Source organism: Pristiophorus japonicus, chromosome 3, assembly GCF_044704955.1.
Source record: "Pristiophorus japonicus isolate sPriJap1 chromosome 3, sPriJap1.hap1, whole genome shotgun sequence".
NCBI classification, from domain to species: domain Eukaryota; kingdom Metazoa; phylum Chordata; class Chondrichthyes; family Pristiophoridae; genus Pristiophorus; species Pristiophorus japonicus.
Window position 1 is genome coordinate 318,726,668 of NC_091979.1, and position 17,873 is coordinate 318,744,540.

Consider the following 17,873-nt stretch of genomic DNA (forward strand, 5'->3'; position numbering starts at 1 on the left):
AAGTAACTTGTGGCTCACACACTTTGTTTAAGAGCAGCCTTAAGCAGGAAATTCTGAGAGCTGGTAAATCGCCTCATTGGCCTTGCTGTCTGGGACACTTCCCCTTAAACCCCTGTACCTTGCTCCTTCTCGCCCCACCAACAAAACCTGCTAAAAATCTACCTGTCTAACCTTTCACCTTTCCTTTACTATTGCTGGGTATCCATTCCCCCTCTATGGATCATCTTGGGACATTTACTGTAACATTAAAGGCACTAAATAAATGTAAGCTCTGATCCGTTATTGTGTGAAACTACCTCAATATGGTATCTGTGTGACTCGTTCAGTGAAAATATTGCTATAAATGTGCACAAATTAAGGGTTTTAATTTGCAGTTTAAGTAAAAAGTTGGGGAGCAGGATAGAATTGCAGATGCACCATCAGAAAATTGAAACAAAATTCCAATGGATTTACTCTCCCAGAGAAACCCTTCGTGGAGCAACAAATGGGCTGGATTTTCAAACAAATCTGGAAATAAATATAAAAGTTCATTTTAAAATGTAAAATCTCGAAGGGCTATAAGAATAAATGTGAAACACAGTATTCTGGCTGACTGGATATACCATGTGCTCTCATCGGTAAGTGGAAGATTAATATTATCAGATCACAGCTCAGTCTATAAAGCACAGGACACATTCAAACAAATCTGTGACCAGTACTGAACATAAATAATAGATTTATAGTAAATGTAGACTTTATTCTTCCTCTGGGAATCAATACAAGATGGAAGCTTCTCCTGCGACCTTGACATTAAATTAGCCCTTGACACACACTTGCTCTATTTCTCACATACCACAGGGTTCTCTCAATAGCCCTGTATTTCTACTGGTTTCAGACTGGGCAGACGGCCAAACACAAGCCTTCGCTCACAAACCCTGCAGATTGCGACACGGGGCTTATACTTGGCCACCTGCACTCAGTTCAACAGTCAGCCTGAAGTCAGCAGAGATACAGTGCTGTCCATCAATGGTCTACAAAGATCCATGGCCGTGACCCTCTCACACACCTGGCTCAAGTCTTCCACACAAACCTGGCTGTCAATCGAGCCTATTACTTCAGAAATATCCTCCAGAATATCGATTACTCAGGATGTCTGAATTGAATGGAACGACTCACCTCATCGATCTGAGCCAAACAAGGGGAATAATGAATCCCTTTGTATTTTTAGCTCAAATAACATGCTTGATCTGTGTAATCTACTGGTTCAGATAGAATCAACAGCACGGTGCAAGCTTTTCTACTTCATTCCAACTTTTATCTATCATTGTATTAAAATCGTCGACTTTTGGGCCCTTTTCTGTGCTCATTGCAAGAGATCTGATTGGTCCATCAGAATCACATGAGCCACAACTCTGTTACCCTTACACGCATGGTGACATTCCCCCTTGAAGTAGTAATTGCTGAGTGTTAGGTGATTAAAGTGCTTTGAGAAAACATATAAAGGTGAGACTACCTACGATGAGTGGAATATAGCTCCACCTAGTGGACTACTGCTCCACCTAGTGGACCACTGTGGTAATTTTGTGGTGGATTTCAAAATTGAATGCATTTTCTCATGATTGTGATTCAGAATTACGTTCTCTTGGAAACTTCCTTAAATGGCCTCATTTTAAGATCACTCGGTTGGTTTTATATTCGTCAGCTAACATTTATTTGTGGGGCCACTAAGATCTGGGTTCCTAGGTTCCTCAGCCGAGAATGGCTGTTTCTCCATTTTCCCAGCATATCACTCACTCCAGTATTGGCCCTGAAATTCGGCCGGAGGTTTCTTCCGGACAAACGCCTCTGACCGGAGAATTTTAACGTAATTACCTGGTGGTTCCGGAGGAGCGTGGGATTCCGGTAGGGAGGCCTTCTCTTCCCGTGCTGCGAAGTGTGCTCCACTCCTCCGGGTTCCCACGGAGACGGTGCAATCACGTGTGACTGCTCAGCCAATCAGGTCCAGTATTAGCAATGGGAGCTCCGTATCGACCAGTTCTATCGCTATTAATGAGGGAAACAAAACACACTAAACACCACAATAAAAAATAAAAAACACACCGAACATAATTAAAATTAATTGAAATTAAAGTTAATAAATGCCTTAGAAAAAATATATATTGTTCCCATTTTTTTTAAAGTTTTGTAATGAAGGTTAAAAATAAACTTACCTTTGTGGGCAGGGTTTTTAACAATAAAATGTGCTTTTTTAATTTAATGTTATTATATTTTTGAGTATTTTAAAACTCTTACACCTGTAAAAGTCGGCTATGTGCCTGCTTTTATCAGGCGCAAGAGTTTTGAGGACATTTGCTGGGCAAGATTTGGGTAAATCCTGCAATCTTGCCCGTACAAATGTCCTCGCTCCTGAGATGTGTGCGATCTGTCGAGCTCCAGCTGGACAGATCGGAAAAGCTGCTTTTCAGCGCGTGCGCATTGTGCGCTGAAAACCGGCTTTTGCGATGCCTTCCCCGGTCCGTACACACTCCGTACAGACCCGGGGAGGTCGGGATTTCCAGGCCAACATCATCAAACCGGGGACCAACCCTGGTTCAATGAGAAGTGTGGAAGAGCTTGACACGAGCAGGTCTAACAACACTCAATAAGCACGATGCCACCTTGACAGCCCGCTTGATTGGTATCCCATCCACCACCTTGAACATTGACTCTCTTCACCACCAGCGCATCGTGGCTGCCGTGTGTATCATCGATAAGATGGACTGCAGCAACTCGCCAAGGCTTCTTCGACAGCACCTCCCAAACCCGCGACCTCTACCACCTAGAAGGACATGGGCAGCAGGCGGATGGGAACGCCACCACCAACAAGTTCCCCTGCAAGTCACACACTAGCCTGACTTGGAAGCATATCGTCTTTCCTTCATCATTGCTGGGTCAAGCTCCTGTAAAATAAAAATTATAAAAAGGAGAGAGGGACAGGAGGGTGAAGAGGGTGAGGTAGCATCCTTCCTCCTGTGGGCACAGGACATCCATCTGCCTCTAGATCATCTCCACCAGGACCTCCATTGCTGCATCCAAGAACATGTGCATCCTCTCACTCAGTCCCTGAGTCATCCTGCAACGTGCCACTGCGTGCCAGCCAGAGCACTGCTCCAGTGGAAGTGAGCGCGAGAAGCCCACACATACTGCTGCAAGAAAAGCTAGCCTGCTCTACTTAAAGGTTGTCTGCACCTCTTAAAGGGAAGGTGCATTCTGCCTGCAGCAGATCATTCAACTGGCTGAGGAAGACAGTCCAAAAAAATCATATAATAATGGCACAACAGGTGAGAGAGCATGCACAAAGGTTCTCTGATGCAGCACTGGAGGCCTTTGTGCAGGAGGTCAACTCGAGGAGAGAGGTGCTGCTCCCACAGGGGGCCCAGGAGGTCCTCCAGGCAGCAGACCAAAGTGCAGTGGGAACAGCTAGACAATGTGATGAATACCAGCAGTGTAGCACCTAGGACATGGACACAGTGCAGGAAGAAGTTTAATGACCTCATATGAGTATTCAAGGTCAGTAAAATTATCTTCAAATTCTATATCCCACCAACTGGTCCAGTAGCCTTCAACATTATTAATTCACCAAAACCCCATCAATCACCTACAAAGCATTTCTATCAATCACAACTCAGATCTCACATTCATAACTTTACCTTACCCTCACACATTACCACTGCTGCATGTCTCAAACCCAAATCTCACAACTTACACACACTGACAGCTATTCAACTATGACAGACATATCACCCAAACACATTGCACCTGACACCTTTCCTGTCATGTATCTCACACTACTGTACATAACTGTATCTTACCATGCTATACATGACTGTAACTAGATATGACCTGTAACCACAAGCATACCTTACCACCAGGGGTGCACTTGCAGGAGACACTGCATACCTGTTCCACACAGGTATATAAAGGCAGGTCTCAGGCAAGTGTGGCACTCGAGAGCTGTGAAATAAAGGTGCAGGTCCAGAGTGACCTTGACTTCAGCATTGCCTTGTGTAAGTCTGTACTGCAGGGTCAGGACTTTACAGTGGCGACGAGTTACGGGATCACAGAATCCACAGAATGGCTACCAACGGCTCAGATGAGAAATACAATGCCGGAGACAATTGGGAGGACTTTATAGAAAGACTCCAGCAAAGCTTTGTAACCAAAGACGATGAGGCAGACAAGAGAAGAGCCCATCTCTTGACCAGCTGTGGCTCGAAAACATACGCCTTAATGAAGGACCTGCTGGCACCCGAGAAACCAGCAAGCAAGTCGTTTGAGGAGTTGAGCACACTGGTGAGAGACCACCTGAAGCCAGCGAGCAGCCTACACATGGCCAGACACAGGTTCTACAACTACAGACGCTGTGTACAGAGCATACCCGACTTTGTGGCGGAACTTCGGAGGCTGGCTAGTTTATGTGAGTTCTCCGATGAACTAAGGAGAGAAGTACCGAGAGACTTTTTTATTGAAGGAATAGGCCATGCAGGCATATTCCGAAAGCTTATAGAGACCAAGAACTTGACTTTAGAGGCAGCAGCACTGGTCGCACAGACATTCTTGGCAGGAGAAGAAGAAACGAGGTTGATCTATACTGCGGGTACGACAACTAACGAAACATCAGAACAAGGGGTTCAAAGTGTGAATCAAGCCACTACCCCCACACACAGACAAAGACAGGAGAGCAGGTCTTCAACAGCAGGCAGTGGCGCCAGAAGCCATCAAGGTCCACATGAACGGCCGTTCACACCTCATCAACTCACAATGCGAGCAATCAACTACAGACTGAGAGAAGCTCAAGAGAGACCAGCCAGACGCAGCTCATCCTTCGGAAACAATGGAAGCGGTCTGTGCTGGAGATGTGGGGGAAGGCACTCAACAGGGGGTGTCGATTTCAGCATGCTGTTTGCAGAAACTGCAACTATACAGGGCATCTGGCTCGCATGTGCAGAAAAACAACAGCTCGGCTGATATACGAATCGGATGGGTCGGAAAGCGGACCAGAAGACGGTGGGGACAGTGCCCGGGATGCTGGGGTACAGCGGGTCAACACGATCAATGTCCACTGTTCTTACAACAAGACGCCTCCAATAATGATGAGGGTCCTTCTCAACGGGATACCCATCAACATGGAACTGGACACGGGAGCTAGTCAATCTCTCATGAGCGTCCAACAATTTGAACAGCTGTGGCCGCAAAAGCAACAGACCAAAACTCACAAGGATCGACACCAAACTAAGGACCTATACCAAAGAAATCGTCCCAATCCTTGGCAGCACCATGCTCTCAGTCACACACAAAGGGACGGTGAACCGACTTCCCCTGTGGATTGTGCCCGGAGATCTCCCAGCACTGTTGGGGAGAAGCTGGCTGGCAAAACTAAATTGAAAATGGGATGATGTTTACGCCATGTCGTCAGAGGAACGGACCTCCTGCTCAACAGTTTTAAGTCGTTTTGAACATCTCTTTCAGCCAGGTGTGGGCACCTTCAAAGGGGCTAAAGTTAAAATCTACAACACACAGGATGCCAGACCGGTCCATCACAAGGCTAGAGCTGTGCCTTCTGTGATGAGGGAAAAGACTGAACACGAACTGGACCGGCTTCTGCGGGAAGGCATTATCTAACCCGTGGAATTTAGCGACTGGGCAAGTCACATCATTCCCGTCATGAAGCCTGATGGATCCATACGAATCTGTGGGGATTACAAGTCTACCATAAACAGAGTCTCCCTACAGGACCAATACCCGCTGCCCAGAGTGGAGGACCTATTTGCCACATTGGCTGGAGGAAAACTTTTCTCGAAACTAGATCTCACATCTGCGTATATGACACAAGAACTGACCGAAGAGTCTAAGCTACTCACCACCATCAACACACATCGAGGCCTTTTTGTGTACAATCAATGCCCATTCGGCATCAGGTTGGCAGCTGCTATATTCCAGCGCAACATGGAGAGTCTGCCCAAGTCCATCCCGGGGACGGTTGTGTTTCAAGATGACATACTCATCACGGGCAGGGACACCGACTCCCATCTCTGCAATTTGGAGCAAGTACCAAGTCGATTGGACCGGGTAGGCCTAAGAGTTAAGAAATCCAAGTGTCTGTTTCTCGCGCCCGAGGTTGAATTTTTGGGCAGAAGGACTCCGCCCAACAGAATCCAAAACCGAAGCAATTCGTCTGGCACCCAGGCCCCGGAACTGCGCGCCTTTCTCGGGCGACTCAATTACTTTGGGAGCTTTATGCAGAACTTGAGCTCGCTGCTGGAGCCTCTCCACGTGCTACTCAGAAAGGGGTGCGATTGGTTTTGGGGAAATGCCCAAGAATGTGCCTTCAATAAGGCATGCGTCAGCATATGGGGTCAGGTGCGTTTTACAGCATGTCAATGATGAAGGTAAATTACAACCCATTGCTTATGCCTCCAGGTCACTTTCGCGGGCGGAGCGCGGGTATAGTATGGTTGAGAAGGAGGCGCTCGCGTGCGTGTATGGTGTCAAAAAGATGCACCAATATCTTTTCGGGGCCAAGTTCGCATTAGAAACTGACCACAAACCCCTCACATCCCTGCTATCCGAGTGCAAAGCAATAAATGCCAATGCCTCGGCGTGTATTCAGCGGTGGGCACTCATGCTGGTGTCCTACGACTATACCATAAGGCACAGACCAGGCACAGACACGCGCTTAGCAGGCTACTCCTGGTGACCACGGAAGGGTCTGACGAACAGGACTGTGAGATGGTCATGGCAATCAATGCCTTTGAATCCACAGGTTCGCCCATGACGGCTCGTCAAATCAGAGCCTGGATGACCAGCAACCCCACGTTATCCTTAGTCAAAAGATGTGTTTTAACTGGTGACTGGGCAGAGGCTCGTGATGCCTGCCCCGAGGAGATCAAACCTTTCCATAGGCGCATGCATGAACTATCACTCCAGGCAGACTGCCTGATGTGGGGCAGCCGAGTAGTTATGCCCTTGCGAGGCAGAGAGGTGTTTGTCCGGGAGCTCCACCGCGAGCACCCGGGGATCGTCCTTATGAAGGCCATAGCCAGATCCCACGTCTGGTGGCCTGGCATTGACGCGGACTTGGAGCTCTGCGTCCGGCGGTGCACCATTTGTGCCCAACTCAGTAATGCACCCAGGGAGGCCCCCCTAAGCCCCTGGCCCTGGCCCACCAAACCGTGGTCGCGGGTGCATGTAGACTATGCGGGCCCATTCATGGGCAAAATGTTCCTCGTAGTCATCGATGCATTTTCAAAGTGGATCGAGTGCACCGCTTTAAACTCGAGCACCATCTCTACCACTGTGGAGAGCCTTAGAACCATGTTTGCAATGCCCGTAATTCCTGACATATTGGTCAGTGATAATGGTCCGTGCTTCACCAGCGCAGAATTTCAAGATTTTATAGGTGACCACGGCATAAATCATGTTAAGATGGCATTGTTCAAGCTGGCCTCCAATGGCCAGGTGGAACAAGCAGTACAAATCGTTAAACAAGGCATGCTAAAAATCCAAGGTCCCATGCTGCAGAGCTGCCTGTCACGACTGCTACTGGCATACAGATCTCGTCCGCATTCGTTGACTGGGGTTCCCCCCGCGCAACTGTTGATGAACTGGACCTTAAAGACCAGGCTCTCGTTAATCCTCCCAGACATACATGAAATTGTTGAGGCAAAGTGCCGGAAGCTAACTGAGTACCATGAACGAAATTTGAGGGGGAAGTGGAATGAGATAGGGGACAAAGTGTTTGTGCTAATCTATGGCAGGGGTCCCAAATTGCTTGCAGGGACAGAAACAGGCAAGGAAGGAAACAGGCTACTAGTTGTACAAATGGACAATGGCCAAACCTGCTGGGGGCATGTCGACCAAGTAAAAAGTAGATTCACCAACAACACTGCAGAACCAGAGGCAGACTACAATGTGGAACTCACACCACACCTGGTGGACAGACAGAGGGAACAACCTGAGAAAAGGGCAGTCTCAACAGACAGCCCAGGCGAGATACCAGCAGTCACACCGAAAGAAAAACAGGCACCAAGGCAAACAACTGACCCACAACTAAGACGCTCCATGCGAGAGCGCAGACCACCTGAGAGACTAAATCTATAAAGCCAATAAGACCTTGGGGGAGGGTGTGGCAAGTGTGGCACTCGAGAGCTGTGAAATAAAGGTGCAGGTCCAGAGTGACCTTGACTTCAGCATGTGCCTTGTTTAAGTCTGTACTGCAGGGTCAGGACTTTACACTTCCTTGTAGGAAAAGGTGGCGCATAACCAGCGCCAACAGAACCTAACCAGTGGGATACAGGCTTGCCTGCAGCACCTCACCCACTTGGAGGAGATGGTACAGGCCATTTTTTGGAGGGGCATGGCTGAGCCCGTGGATAGCGGAGGGGTGGAAAGAGCACATCACACTTGCCCCCTCATCCCACATCCCGAACTAACACTCCGCGGAGTTTAGAGGGTAGATTAGAGGCGGGATCTTCACATGGTGAGTCACCGGGCGTGAGTGGTCTGCAGCGAGGCAGAGGACAAGGTAGTGCAGGTGCCAGCTCCTTGGAGGGTGAGGGCACATATGAGTTCTGCTGCAGTGGACTCAGATGAGGCCTTCGATGGGCAGCCTACAGAGAAACATTGATGGGTGTCTGCATAACAAAAGGCTTGGTACATTGGCAGGCCTGCCAGAAAGTCTGAGTGCAATGTCAAGGAGCATGGAGGAGCACCAAACTTGCACAGGGCTTTGGGCAGAGCTTGGAGCCCATCCTTTCCAGCATGGAAGGTGTGACAGATCCATTATTCATTTGGGAGGCCCTGGGTTCCGAGAGTTCGGGAGGCCTGAGAGTTCGGGAGGTCTGAGAGTTCAGGAGGCCTGAGAATTCGGGAGGTCTGAGTGTTCAGGAGGTCTGAGAGTTCGGGAGGTCTGAGAGTTCAGGAGGCCTGAGTGTTCAGGAGGTCTGAGTGTTCGGGAGGCCTGAGAATTCGGGAGGTCTGAGAGTTATGGAGGCCTGAGTGTTCAGGAGGTCTGAGAGTTCGGGAGGTCTGAGAGTTCGGGAGGTCTGAGAGTTCGGGAGGTCTGAGAGATCCGGAGGTCCGAGAGTTCGGGAGGTCTGAGTGTTCGGGAGGTCTGAGAATTCGGGAGGTCTGAGAGTTATGGAGGCCTGAGTGTTCGGGAGGTCTGAGAGATCCAGAGGTCCGAGAGTTCGGGAGGTCTGAGAGTTCTGGGGATCCAAGAGTTTGGGAGGTCCCGAGTCAGGAGTCCGAGGAGCAGAAAGCCCGGAGGTCGGCGAGGAGTTAACTTCTGGCGATGACCTCACAGTCCTCGTCCGGGCAGGTAAATGATTGGCTGTTTGATTGGTAAGTATCTTTCTTTTTCTCTTTCTCTTTCTCTTTTATAATCAGATAAGTCTAATTAGAGGGATGACAGGGCAGCTCAGTCCCATGGACTTTACATCCTGCAGCATGTGGGAAGTCCTGGATGCTTCGTACGGCCTAGACGGCCACGTGCGCAGGAGGTGTCTCCAGCTTCAACTACTCCAGCTCCGCGTTTCGAGCTTGAGTGGCGGCTGGAGTCAATACGGTGCATCCGCGAGGCTGAGAGCTACGTGGATAGCACGTTACAGGAGGTGGTCACCATGCAGCTTAAAAGTCTGCAGGTAACGGTGAAGTGGGTGAACACCAGACGGAGGAAGAATGCTAAACAGGTTGTGCAGGAGTCCCCCCGAGTCCACCTCGCTTTCCAACCGATATTCTCTTCTGAGCATCGGTGAGAGCGATGGTGCCTCTGGGGAGTGCAGCCAGAGCCAAGTCCAAGGCACCATGGGTGGTTCAGCTGCACAGCGGGGAGGGACAAAGAATAAAAGAGCTGTCGTGATAGGGGATTCAATAGTTAGGGGAATAGAGGCCTTTCTGCGGCCGTAGGCTTGACTCCAGGATAGTATGGTGCCTCCCTGGTGCCATGATCAAGGATGTCACAGAGCAGACGCAGGGCATTCTGGGGGGAGAGAGTCAATAGCTAGAGGTTGTGGTCCATATCGGGACCAATGACATAGGTAGAACGAGGGATGAGGTCCTGCAGGCAGAATTTAGGGCGCTAGGAGAAAAATTAAAGGGTAGGACCTCAAAGGGAGTCATCAACATCAGAGGCAGTCCCTCGGAATCGAGGAGGACTTGCTTCCACTCTTAAAATGAGTTTGTGGGTGGTTGAACAGTCCAATATGAGAACCGCAGACTCTGTCACAGGTGGGGCAGATTGTCGTTGAGAGAAGGAGTGGGAAGGACTGGTTTGCCGCACACTCTTTCTGCTGCCTGCGCTTGTTTTCTGCATGCTCTCGGCGATGAGACTTGAGGCGCTCAGTGCCCTCCCAGATGCATTTCCTCCACTTAGGGCGGTCTTTGGTCAGGGACTCCCAGGTGTCAGTGGGAATATTGCACTTTATCAGCGAGGCTTTGAGGGTGTCCTTATAACGTTTCCTCTGCCCAGCTTTGGCTTGTTTGCTGAGTAGAGTGCTTGCTTTGGGAGTCTTGTGTCAGGCATGTGAACAATGTGGCCTGCCCAGCAGAGCTGATCAAGTGTGGTCAGTGCTTCAATGCTGGGGAGGTTGGCCTGGTCAAGGATGCTAATGTTGGTGCATCTGTCCTCCCAGAGGATTTGTAGGATCTTGCAGAGACTTCGTTGGTGGTATCTCTCCAGCGACTTGAGGTGTCTGCTGCACATGGTCCATGTCTCTGAGCCATACAGGAGGACAAGTATTACTACAGCCCTGCAGACCATGAGCTTGGTGGCAGTTTTGAGGGTCTGGTCTTCAAACACTCCTTTCCTCAGACGGCCGAAGGCTGCACTGGTGCACTGGAGGCGGTGTTGCACTTGTTCTCTGCATGCTCTCGACGATGAGACATGAGGTGCTCAGCGCCCTCCCGGATATACTGGGGTAGCACTTTGTAGGAGCACATGGAAGACAGGCACTAAGGTAATGCACAAGGGTGATTAGTTGACTTTGTTTGGTTATATCGGATGGATTGATGGATAAAGTTGGATTGGAATGTCTCCTTTGTGATGGCTTTTAGTTCCACATTGTGGGCAAGCGAATGCTGCAATGGTCAGTAACAGAGGGAAGGTAAGGTGGGGGATTATTGTTCAATCGGGAATCGGGGTTGTGTTCTCTCGTACCCTAGTCGGATTATTCGCTCACGGAAAGCCCGGGAAGGAAGGGCTGTCTGGATTGCCTCCTCCCTTCCACTTCCTCCTTTTCCACTTCCCCATCTTCCACTTCCTCCTCCTCCACTTCCTTCTCCTCTTCCTCCTCCTCCTCCTCTGATTCCTCCCCCTCCCTCTCCTCAGCTGGTCACTGTATTGCTGGTGGCAACGGCTGTGCTCTCATGATAGCAAGGTTCGGGAACCTGTAGCAGAACACGACGAATCTTGAGACGTGATCTAGTGAGTACTGCAGGGCAGCAGAAGCCTTGTTTAAGGACACAAATGGTCTGCTTTATCAGATTCTGTATGGCAGCACGTCTCTAATTGTACACATGCTACCCATGTGTTGTTGGGTTGCGGAGCGGAGCCATGAGCCAGATGTTCAGCGGATAGCCCTTGTCACCCAGCAGCCACCTCTGCTTTGTGTTGGTGGCTCAAAGACTGAGTGAACAGCGGACTGGCACAGACGAAAGCATCATAACTGCTGCAAGGAAACCAGGCATTCAGCATCATGATGTGCTGAGCATGGTCGCACACCAACTGCACATTCAGCAAGTGGTAACCTTTGCGGTTGTGGTACATCTCAGCACTTGGTGTGGCACCCACAAAGCTACATGCGTGCAGTCGATGGCACCCTGCACCATGGGGAATCCCGTTACCCTGGTAAAGCAGGTGCGCACTCTGCCTGGATCTCTCTGGTCAGAGAGAAAACAATGAAGTCACCTCTCCTGGCATAAAGAGCATCTGTCACATCTCTTATATAGTAATGGGCAGCGAATTGGGAGATATTACAGATGTTGCCTGCTCCAGCTGGGAAGGATCCAGATGCAAAAAAATTGGGACCACGGTGACCTTATCAGCCATTGCCCTAGAGTGAGGCTGCAGGTCATGTTGTGGGAGGTAGCAGAGTTTGTGAGCATCACCAAGTAAAGTGCACGCACCTCACTCACTGCTCCTGGCTCAGGCTGAGGTAAGAGAATTGCTCTCGGAAGACCCTAAGTGGTTAATGCCTCCTGCTGAGAGACCTTATTCCCCTCTTCCTCCTCCCTCTGTGAGCAGCTTGTTCTCTTCTTCGCTGCCTCTGCTCCATCTCCCTGTCATGCTGCAGGCCAAGGGGAAATACAACTAGAACACCCATGTCTGGGAGCAAGTGGGCTGACCAGAAAACTTGAAATCAGAAACAAGGCCCTCTCCATTTGCCGCACCACTCCCTGTCACCCACCAACTTTAAACAACTCGAAAAAGCTCCAAACGGTTCCACAAACTTACACGGAGCCAGTGGAAATTAATCAGCAACTGACCTGAGAGTGGTTGATGATCCCTTTAAATATCACTGGTCGGATGTCCTTTCAGCTGCTGAACCCTGTTCAGCTGTGCGAGGGTAACACAGGGCGTTTCCTGCACCATTGAGGATGAAAATAGCAGTTCTGGTGTCAAATTATCATTGCACGCTGACTGAGGTCACGATGTTCCCAATCTACATAATCTGGCACACGCTCCAAGCGCCGACACTAACGTCCTCAGAAAGATGGTGTCCAGCACGGCCTGCACCAGAATTGTGCGAGCACGGCGCTGATGCTGTTTTGACCCAAAAAGGCACCTATAGCGCCCAAACAACAGGTATTACGCAATCAAATTTTTAGTCCCAGGTGTCTGTTTAGTACCTCCAGGCGTTCAAATTGTGGTAATCACCAATTAGGACTAAAATTGTATGCTAAATCCAGACTTTCAAACAGGCGGGTCTTATTAGCACTGCTCCATTTCGCACCTGTTTTCAACCATTTGGTTCTTTGTTACATTTTATAGGTTTAGTTTCTATTCACATTCAGACAATGATTTAAGCAATAACTGACTGAACAGGATAAACGAGCTGGAAAACAACACATCAACACACTTCTCGATCAACTCTCCATTGGAAGTACAGTTGGAGCTGAAAAGGGAATTCAACGCATTGTCCATCGATCAGCACTATGAGGTAACGGTCATTGGAATTCCTCCTTTATTTAAATTTACGTGGAGACTATCGAAGGAGCTAGTTTTCAGAAATAAAGTAGCTTACATTACAAAGCAGTTGAAATGCAGAGAGCTGGGATTAGTGGCTCACAGTGAGACACACAGATAAGGGAACACTGCTGCACCAAGACTGGTGATAGTCAGTAAACATGAGGCAAAAGGCAGACCTGTTCATAGGATTATAACTCAAACAACAATTTACATTATTTTTGACTCGGCTTTGTTGAAAGTACAAAGTTAAACTTGAATATTACACTGTGGTGGAAAGGTGTATTCTGTAAGTGCCCTCAGGTCATATCCAGAGTTTGAAGAAAGAAAGTTTCACTTTGTGTTCCATGAGAATCTAGAAGGGATCTACAAATGTAAAATAGTGATTTCCAGCACTTTCATATATCCAAACTAAAGCAACCTGAACTATAAAGCAAAGGGAGAGTACAGCATGGACTGGGATGGGGGGGATGGACACAGCATGAAATGCAGGAGGAGAGTGCCAGCTTAAAGTGTGTAGGAGAAGGAAAAGTGCTGACTTACATTGAGAATGTGGGCGGGGGAGAAGAGTGCTGACATGAACTGGGGGAAAGGACAGGTGCAGCAGTTTGAACGGAGCAGCAAAGGGAGGAAAGCCACCATGAACTGGGGCAGGGGTAAGAATGACAGCTTGGATTGTGGGGGGAGGGAGACGAGAGCCAACAGGAACAAGAGGCAGGCGGAGTAGAGTGCAAGGAGAAGCTGGGATGGCTGGGGGATGAAGTGTATCGACGTGAGTTTAACAGCAAGGAAGAAAGAATTTGTATTGATGTAACACATTATCACATCTCTTAGAAATGCCCCAAAGTGCTTCACATTCAGTGAATTATTTTGCAGTGCAGTCACTGTTGTTTTGTCGGGAAATGCGACAATTCAGTTTGCACAACAACAATAACTGGCAATTATATAGCACTTTTCACCGAGTAAAACATCCCACAGTGCTTCACAGCAACGTAATCAGACAACAATGGACACCGAGGCAAAGAAGGGGATGGTTAGAGGGATGACAAAAGCTTAGTCAAAGAGATAGGAGATTGTAAAGGAGGAGAGTGAGGTGGAGAGGTTCAGCGAGGGAATTCCAGAGTATCGGGCCTGTCTGGGCTGATGGCTCGGCCACCATCAGTGGGTGAAGTGGGGGATGGACACGAGCCCGAGTTAGAGGAACACAGAATTCACGGATAATGCCATAGAATCTATGAGGTCCACTTGATCCACTGGAATAGGCAGAGGCTGCCTTGGTTTAACATCACACCTGGAGGATGGCATGGTGGAAGATTTTCAGCAGGGTAAGAGTCAGTTCATGAAACATGGTCTTTCAGAATGCTGATATCTTTGTGTTGGGCCTTTTCTGCTTTAAGGATGGGATTGGAGAGTGTTACATTGGATACACAGCACAGAAACCGGCCATTCAGCCCAACCAGTCCATGCTGGTTTATGCTCCACTCGAGCCTCCTCCTGTCTTTCCTCAGCTAATTCTATCTGCATAACCCTCTAATCCCTTCTCCCTCATTTGCTTATCGGGTCTCCCCTTAAATGCATCGATACTATTTGCTTCAACCACTCCCTATGGTCGCGAGTTCCACATTCTCACCGCTCTCTGGGTAAAGAAGTTTCTTTTGAATTCCCTATTTGATTTCTTGGTGTCTATCTTACACTGATGGCCTCTAGTTTTGCTCCTCCTCACAGTGGAAACACTCTCTCTGTGTCTACTCTATCATAAACTTTCATAATGTTAAAGACCTCTCGGTTCTCCTTCCGCATGTTGGAGTGGGGAATGACCTGCTCACAGACAGCAGGATCCCTGTGGAGGACCAGGTTGATGATCTGTTTAGTGGAGAGTTACCTGGACTGCCAATGTGAGAGGGAGAGTGTTTTAGAATTAGCTCTGATCTTTTTAGTGAGGAACTCCCATTTCAGAATGGAATGCATGAATGAAAAGGAGTGGAGGTGTTTGAGGCGATGCTGCACATTGGGTGAGAAGACTAAATGTCCATGAGCTGGTACATCAGCGAGCATGAAGGAGACCAGTGTGAGTACAGCTGAGATTTGCAGTCATACCTTTTCCTTTTGCAGTCGTTTTTGCAGAGGTCACCTTTGTGTGACCAGAGATTTCATGGTCAGTGGGTCCAGGAGTCGGGAGAAGGCTTTAGTTAAAGAAACCGGAGAGAGGGGAGGGGGTTACTCAGCCAGTCTGAGACGGGTTTTGATGAATTTTGTTCTCTTGCAGCAACACACAGAAGGATTTGTTGAAAGTGAAGCTCGATCAGCTTCAATGTCACTTCACGTGGGGACCACAGAAAGAAAACATTGACTTGGACGACATGAAGTATAGATTGCAAGATTCAATACAGGCTGGTGTGAAATATCAGGCCAGGTCTTACAACCACCTCGCTTTTGTAAACTGTCTGCAAGGCAACTGTGAAGAGGCAATTCAAAACTTAAAGGAAGCTGAAAAGATTCTGAGGGAGAATCATGAACATGAATTTGAAAGAAGAAGCATCATCACCTATGGAAACTATGCCTGGGTATATTATCACATGGGCCAACTGACAGAGGCCCAGTCCTACCTCGACAAGCTGGAGATGATCTGTAAACAATTTACTGATGGCTCTCGGTATACAGCACTGATACCTGAAGTATACGGGGAGAAGGGTTGGTCACTGTTGAAATCTTCCAGGAAATATTATGAAGAGGCAAAGGAATGTTTTGAGAAGGCTCTGGAGGAAGATCCTGATGACACTGAATGGAACGTTGGCTATGCGACTGTTCTGTTCCGTCTGGAAGGGTTTTCTGGTACCCCAGAGAGTGGTGACCGCAGCCAATCAGTGAAGCGGTTACAACGTGTGCTGGAACTTGATCCAGATGACTCTGTAGCCATGGTGCTGTTGGCTCTAAAACTACAAGAGTTCAATCAAAAGGAGGAAGCACTGAAATTAGTTGAACAAGCATTGCAGAAGTCACCTGATCTTCCATATGTAACTCGTTACGCAGCAAAATTTTACAGAAGAGAAGGAGATGTGGAAAAAGCTGTGGAGCTATTGAAGAAAGCATTAGAAATTAGCCCAAACTCTACCTTCATACACCACCAAATAGGTCTGTGTTACAGAAAAAAACTATATCAACTGATCAAATATCCAGGCAGCAAAGACCCTCGCAATGCTGCTTTTCAACAGAAAACTGAGTTGATCAAACTATGCAAGTACCATTTTGAAAAGGCATTTGAGCCCCGCCCATTAACATTTATTTTTGCACAACTGGATTTTGCAGGAATCTGTTCATTAAATGGAGAATATCTCAAAGCAGAGGAGATTTACAGTAATCTACTGAAATTAGAGGATTTTCATCCTGATAATAAGCAGGCAGTATATGCGCAGTTTGGGTTATATGAACTGCATCACAAAAGATCTGAATCAAATGCCATCAGCTATTTTCTGGAAGGACTTAAAATCCAACGTGACACAGTGGAATGGCAATTGTGTCGTGAAAACTTGAGAAAGATTGCAACAAAACAAATTGACAGGAATCCCAGAGACAGCAAGGCCTTTGGTGTTCTTGGGTTACTGCACCAGCTGGATGGGGAGAAGTGTGAAGCTATTGAGTGCTTTGAAAAGGCCTTGGAGTTTGATTGTGACAATGAAGAATATCTAAGTGCTCTTTGTGAATTACGCCTTTCTATCTAAATCAACGACGACTCTCCCAGCTAAAACTAAACACAGCGGGTAGAGTTTCTGCTTTGGGTGCAAATTGCACTTGAAGTTACGCTGGTTAGCTTACAGTTTAAGTTTCCACTAAATGCATTTGCTTAATTACAAACGTAAAATCTTCCAAGAACCAGTGCAGTCAGTCAGTGTAACAGAATGTAATCAGTTATTTTTTGCATTAAAAATATTCATTGATATATTTAAGAGTGGCAATTGGTGCAGCTTTATTGATACAGCTGAAAATGGATGTAACCTGCAAAATTAAATATTTTTAGTCAGTCTTTCAGCTGTGCTTTACCTGATTTAAGGTGATGAAAATGGCTTTAAAATCTATACTGAACCAGTTATAAGTTTTATTGTTGCACACTAGTCAGACTTTTAATAATTTAAATATTTTTAAGATGTAAAACCTATTAAATTGTGCCTGGGCACCTCAGAAAACCAGCTCAATTTGAAAACGCTCCTCGAAAGGTTGCAAATGGACGCAATGGGCGGAAACTCACCATCCTTGTTATTTCTATCTGGGGGTGTGGCCAGTTTTGTGGGCGGCGCCAGCTTCGGGCAGAAAGCTTTTTAAACCAGGGCTAAAGATCACGGAAATCTCGGTTGATGCTTGACAGAACTTATGCTCGAGTTTCTGCGATCTTTTACACTGGTTCGGCCGATTTCACCCGGATTGTGCAATTTCCCTGCTACACGGGATGGCCGGTATCATGCCTGAAGAAAGATTAATTTCTCTCTCTCTCTGTGTAATGAGCCGCCCGCAGCTCCCTGATTTGCAGCCTCTTCAATGGATGGGGAACAACAGCCTGTCGGGTGAAGCAACAACCGCGGGCCCTTTGCTCAATAAAACCTGGCGGGATAGCATCAGAGTCCTGAATAAGAGATGAATTATTGTTTGGTGGGGGACAGGATGAGTGCCAGTGCTCCTT

The 17,873-nt window shown here is 47.9% G+C and overlaps 1 protein-coding gene and 1 long non-coding RNA gene across 2 annotated transcripts in view; one reads left to right on the forward strand and one right to left on the reverse strand.

Moving 5' to 3' along the window:
* Positions 1-1,906, reverse strand: part of LOC139259602 (uncharacterized) — a 59,169-nt gene extending 57,263 nt beyond the window's left edge. Inside the window, exon 1 of the long non-coding RNA XR_011592611.1 lies at positions 1,852-1,906. This is a non-coding gene — a long non-coding RNA (uncharacterized lncRNA). The remainder of the gene's footprint in view (positions 1-1,851) is intronic.
* Positions 1,907-13,088: 11,182 nt separating this feature from the next.
* LOC139259601 (interferon-induced protein with tetratricopeptide repeats 5-like) lies at positions 13,089-17,299 on the forward strand. Its single transcript, XM_070875089.1, has 2 exons — positions 13,089-13,175; positions 15,468-17,299. Exons 1-2 carry the CDS (start codon positions 13,171-13,173, stop codon positions 16,918-16,920), a joined length of 1,458 nt encoding a protein of 485 aa, XP_070731190.1. The 5' UTR covers positions 13,089-13,170; the 3' UTR covers positions 16,921-17,299.
* Positions 17,300-17,873: the final 574 nt, after the last annotated feature.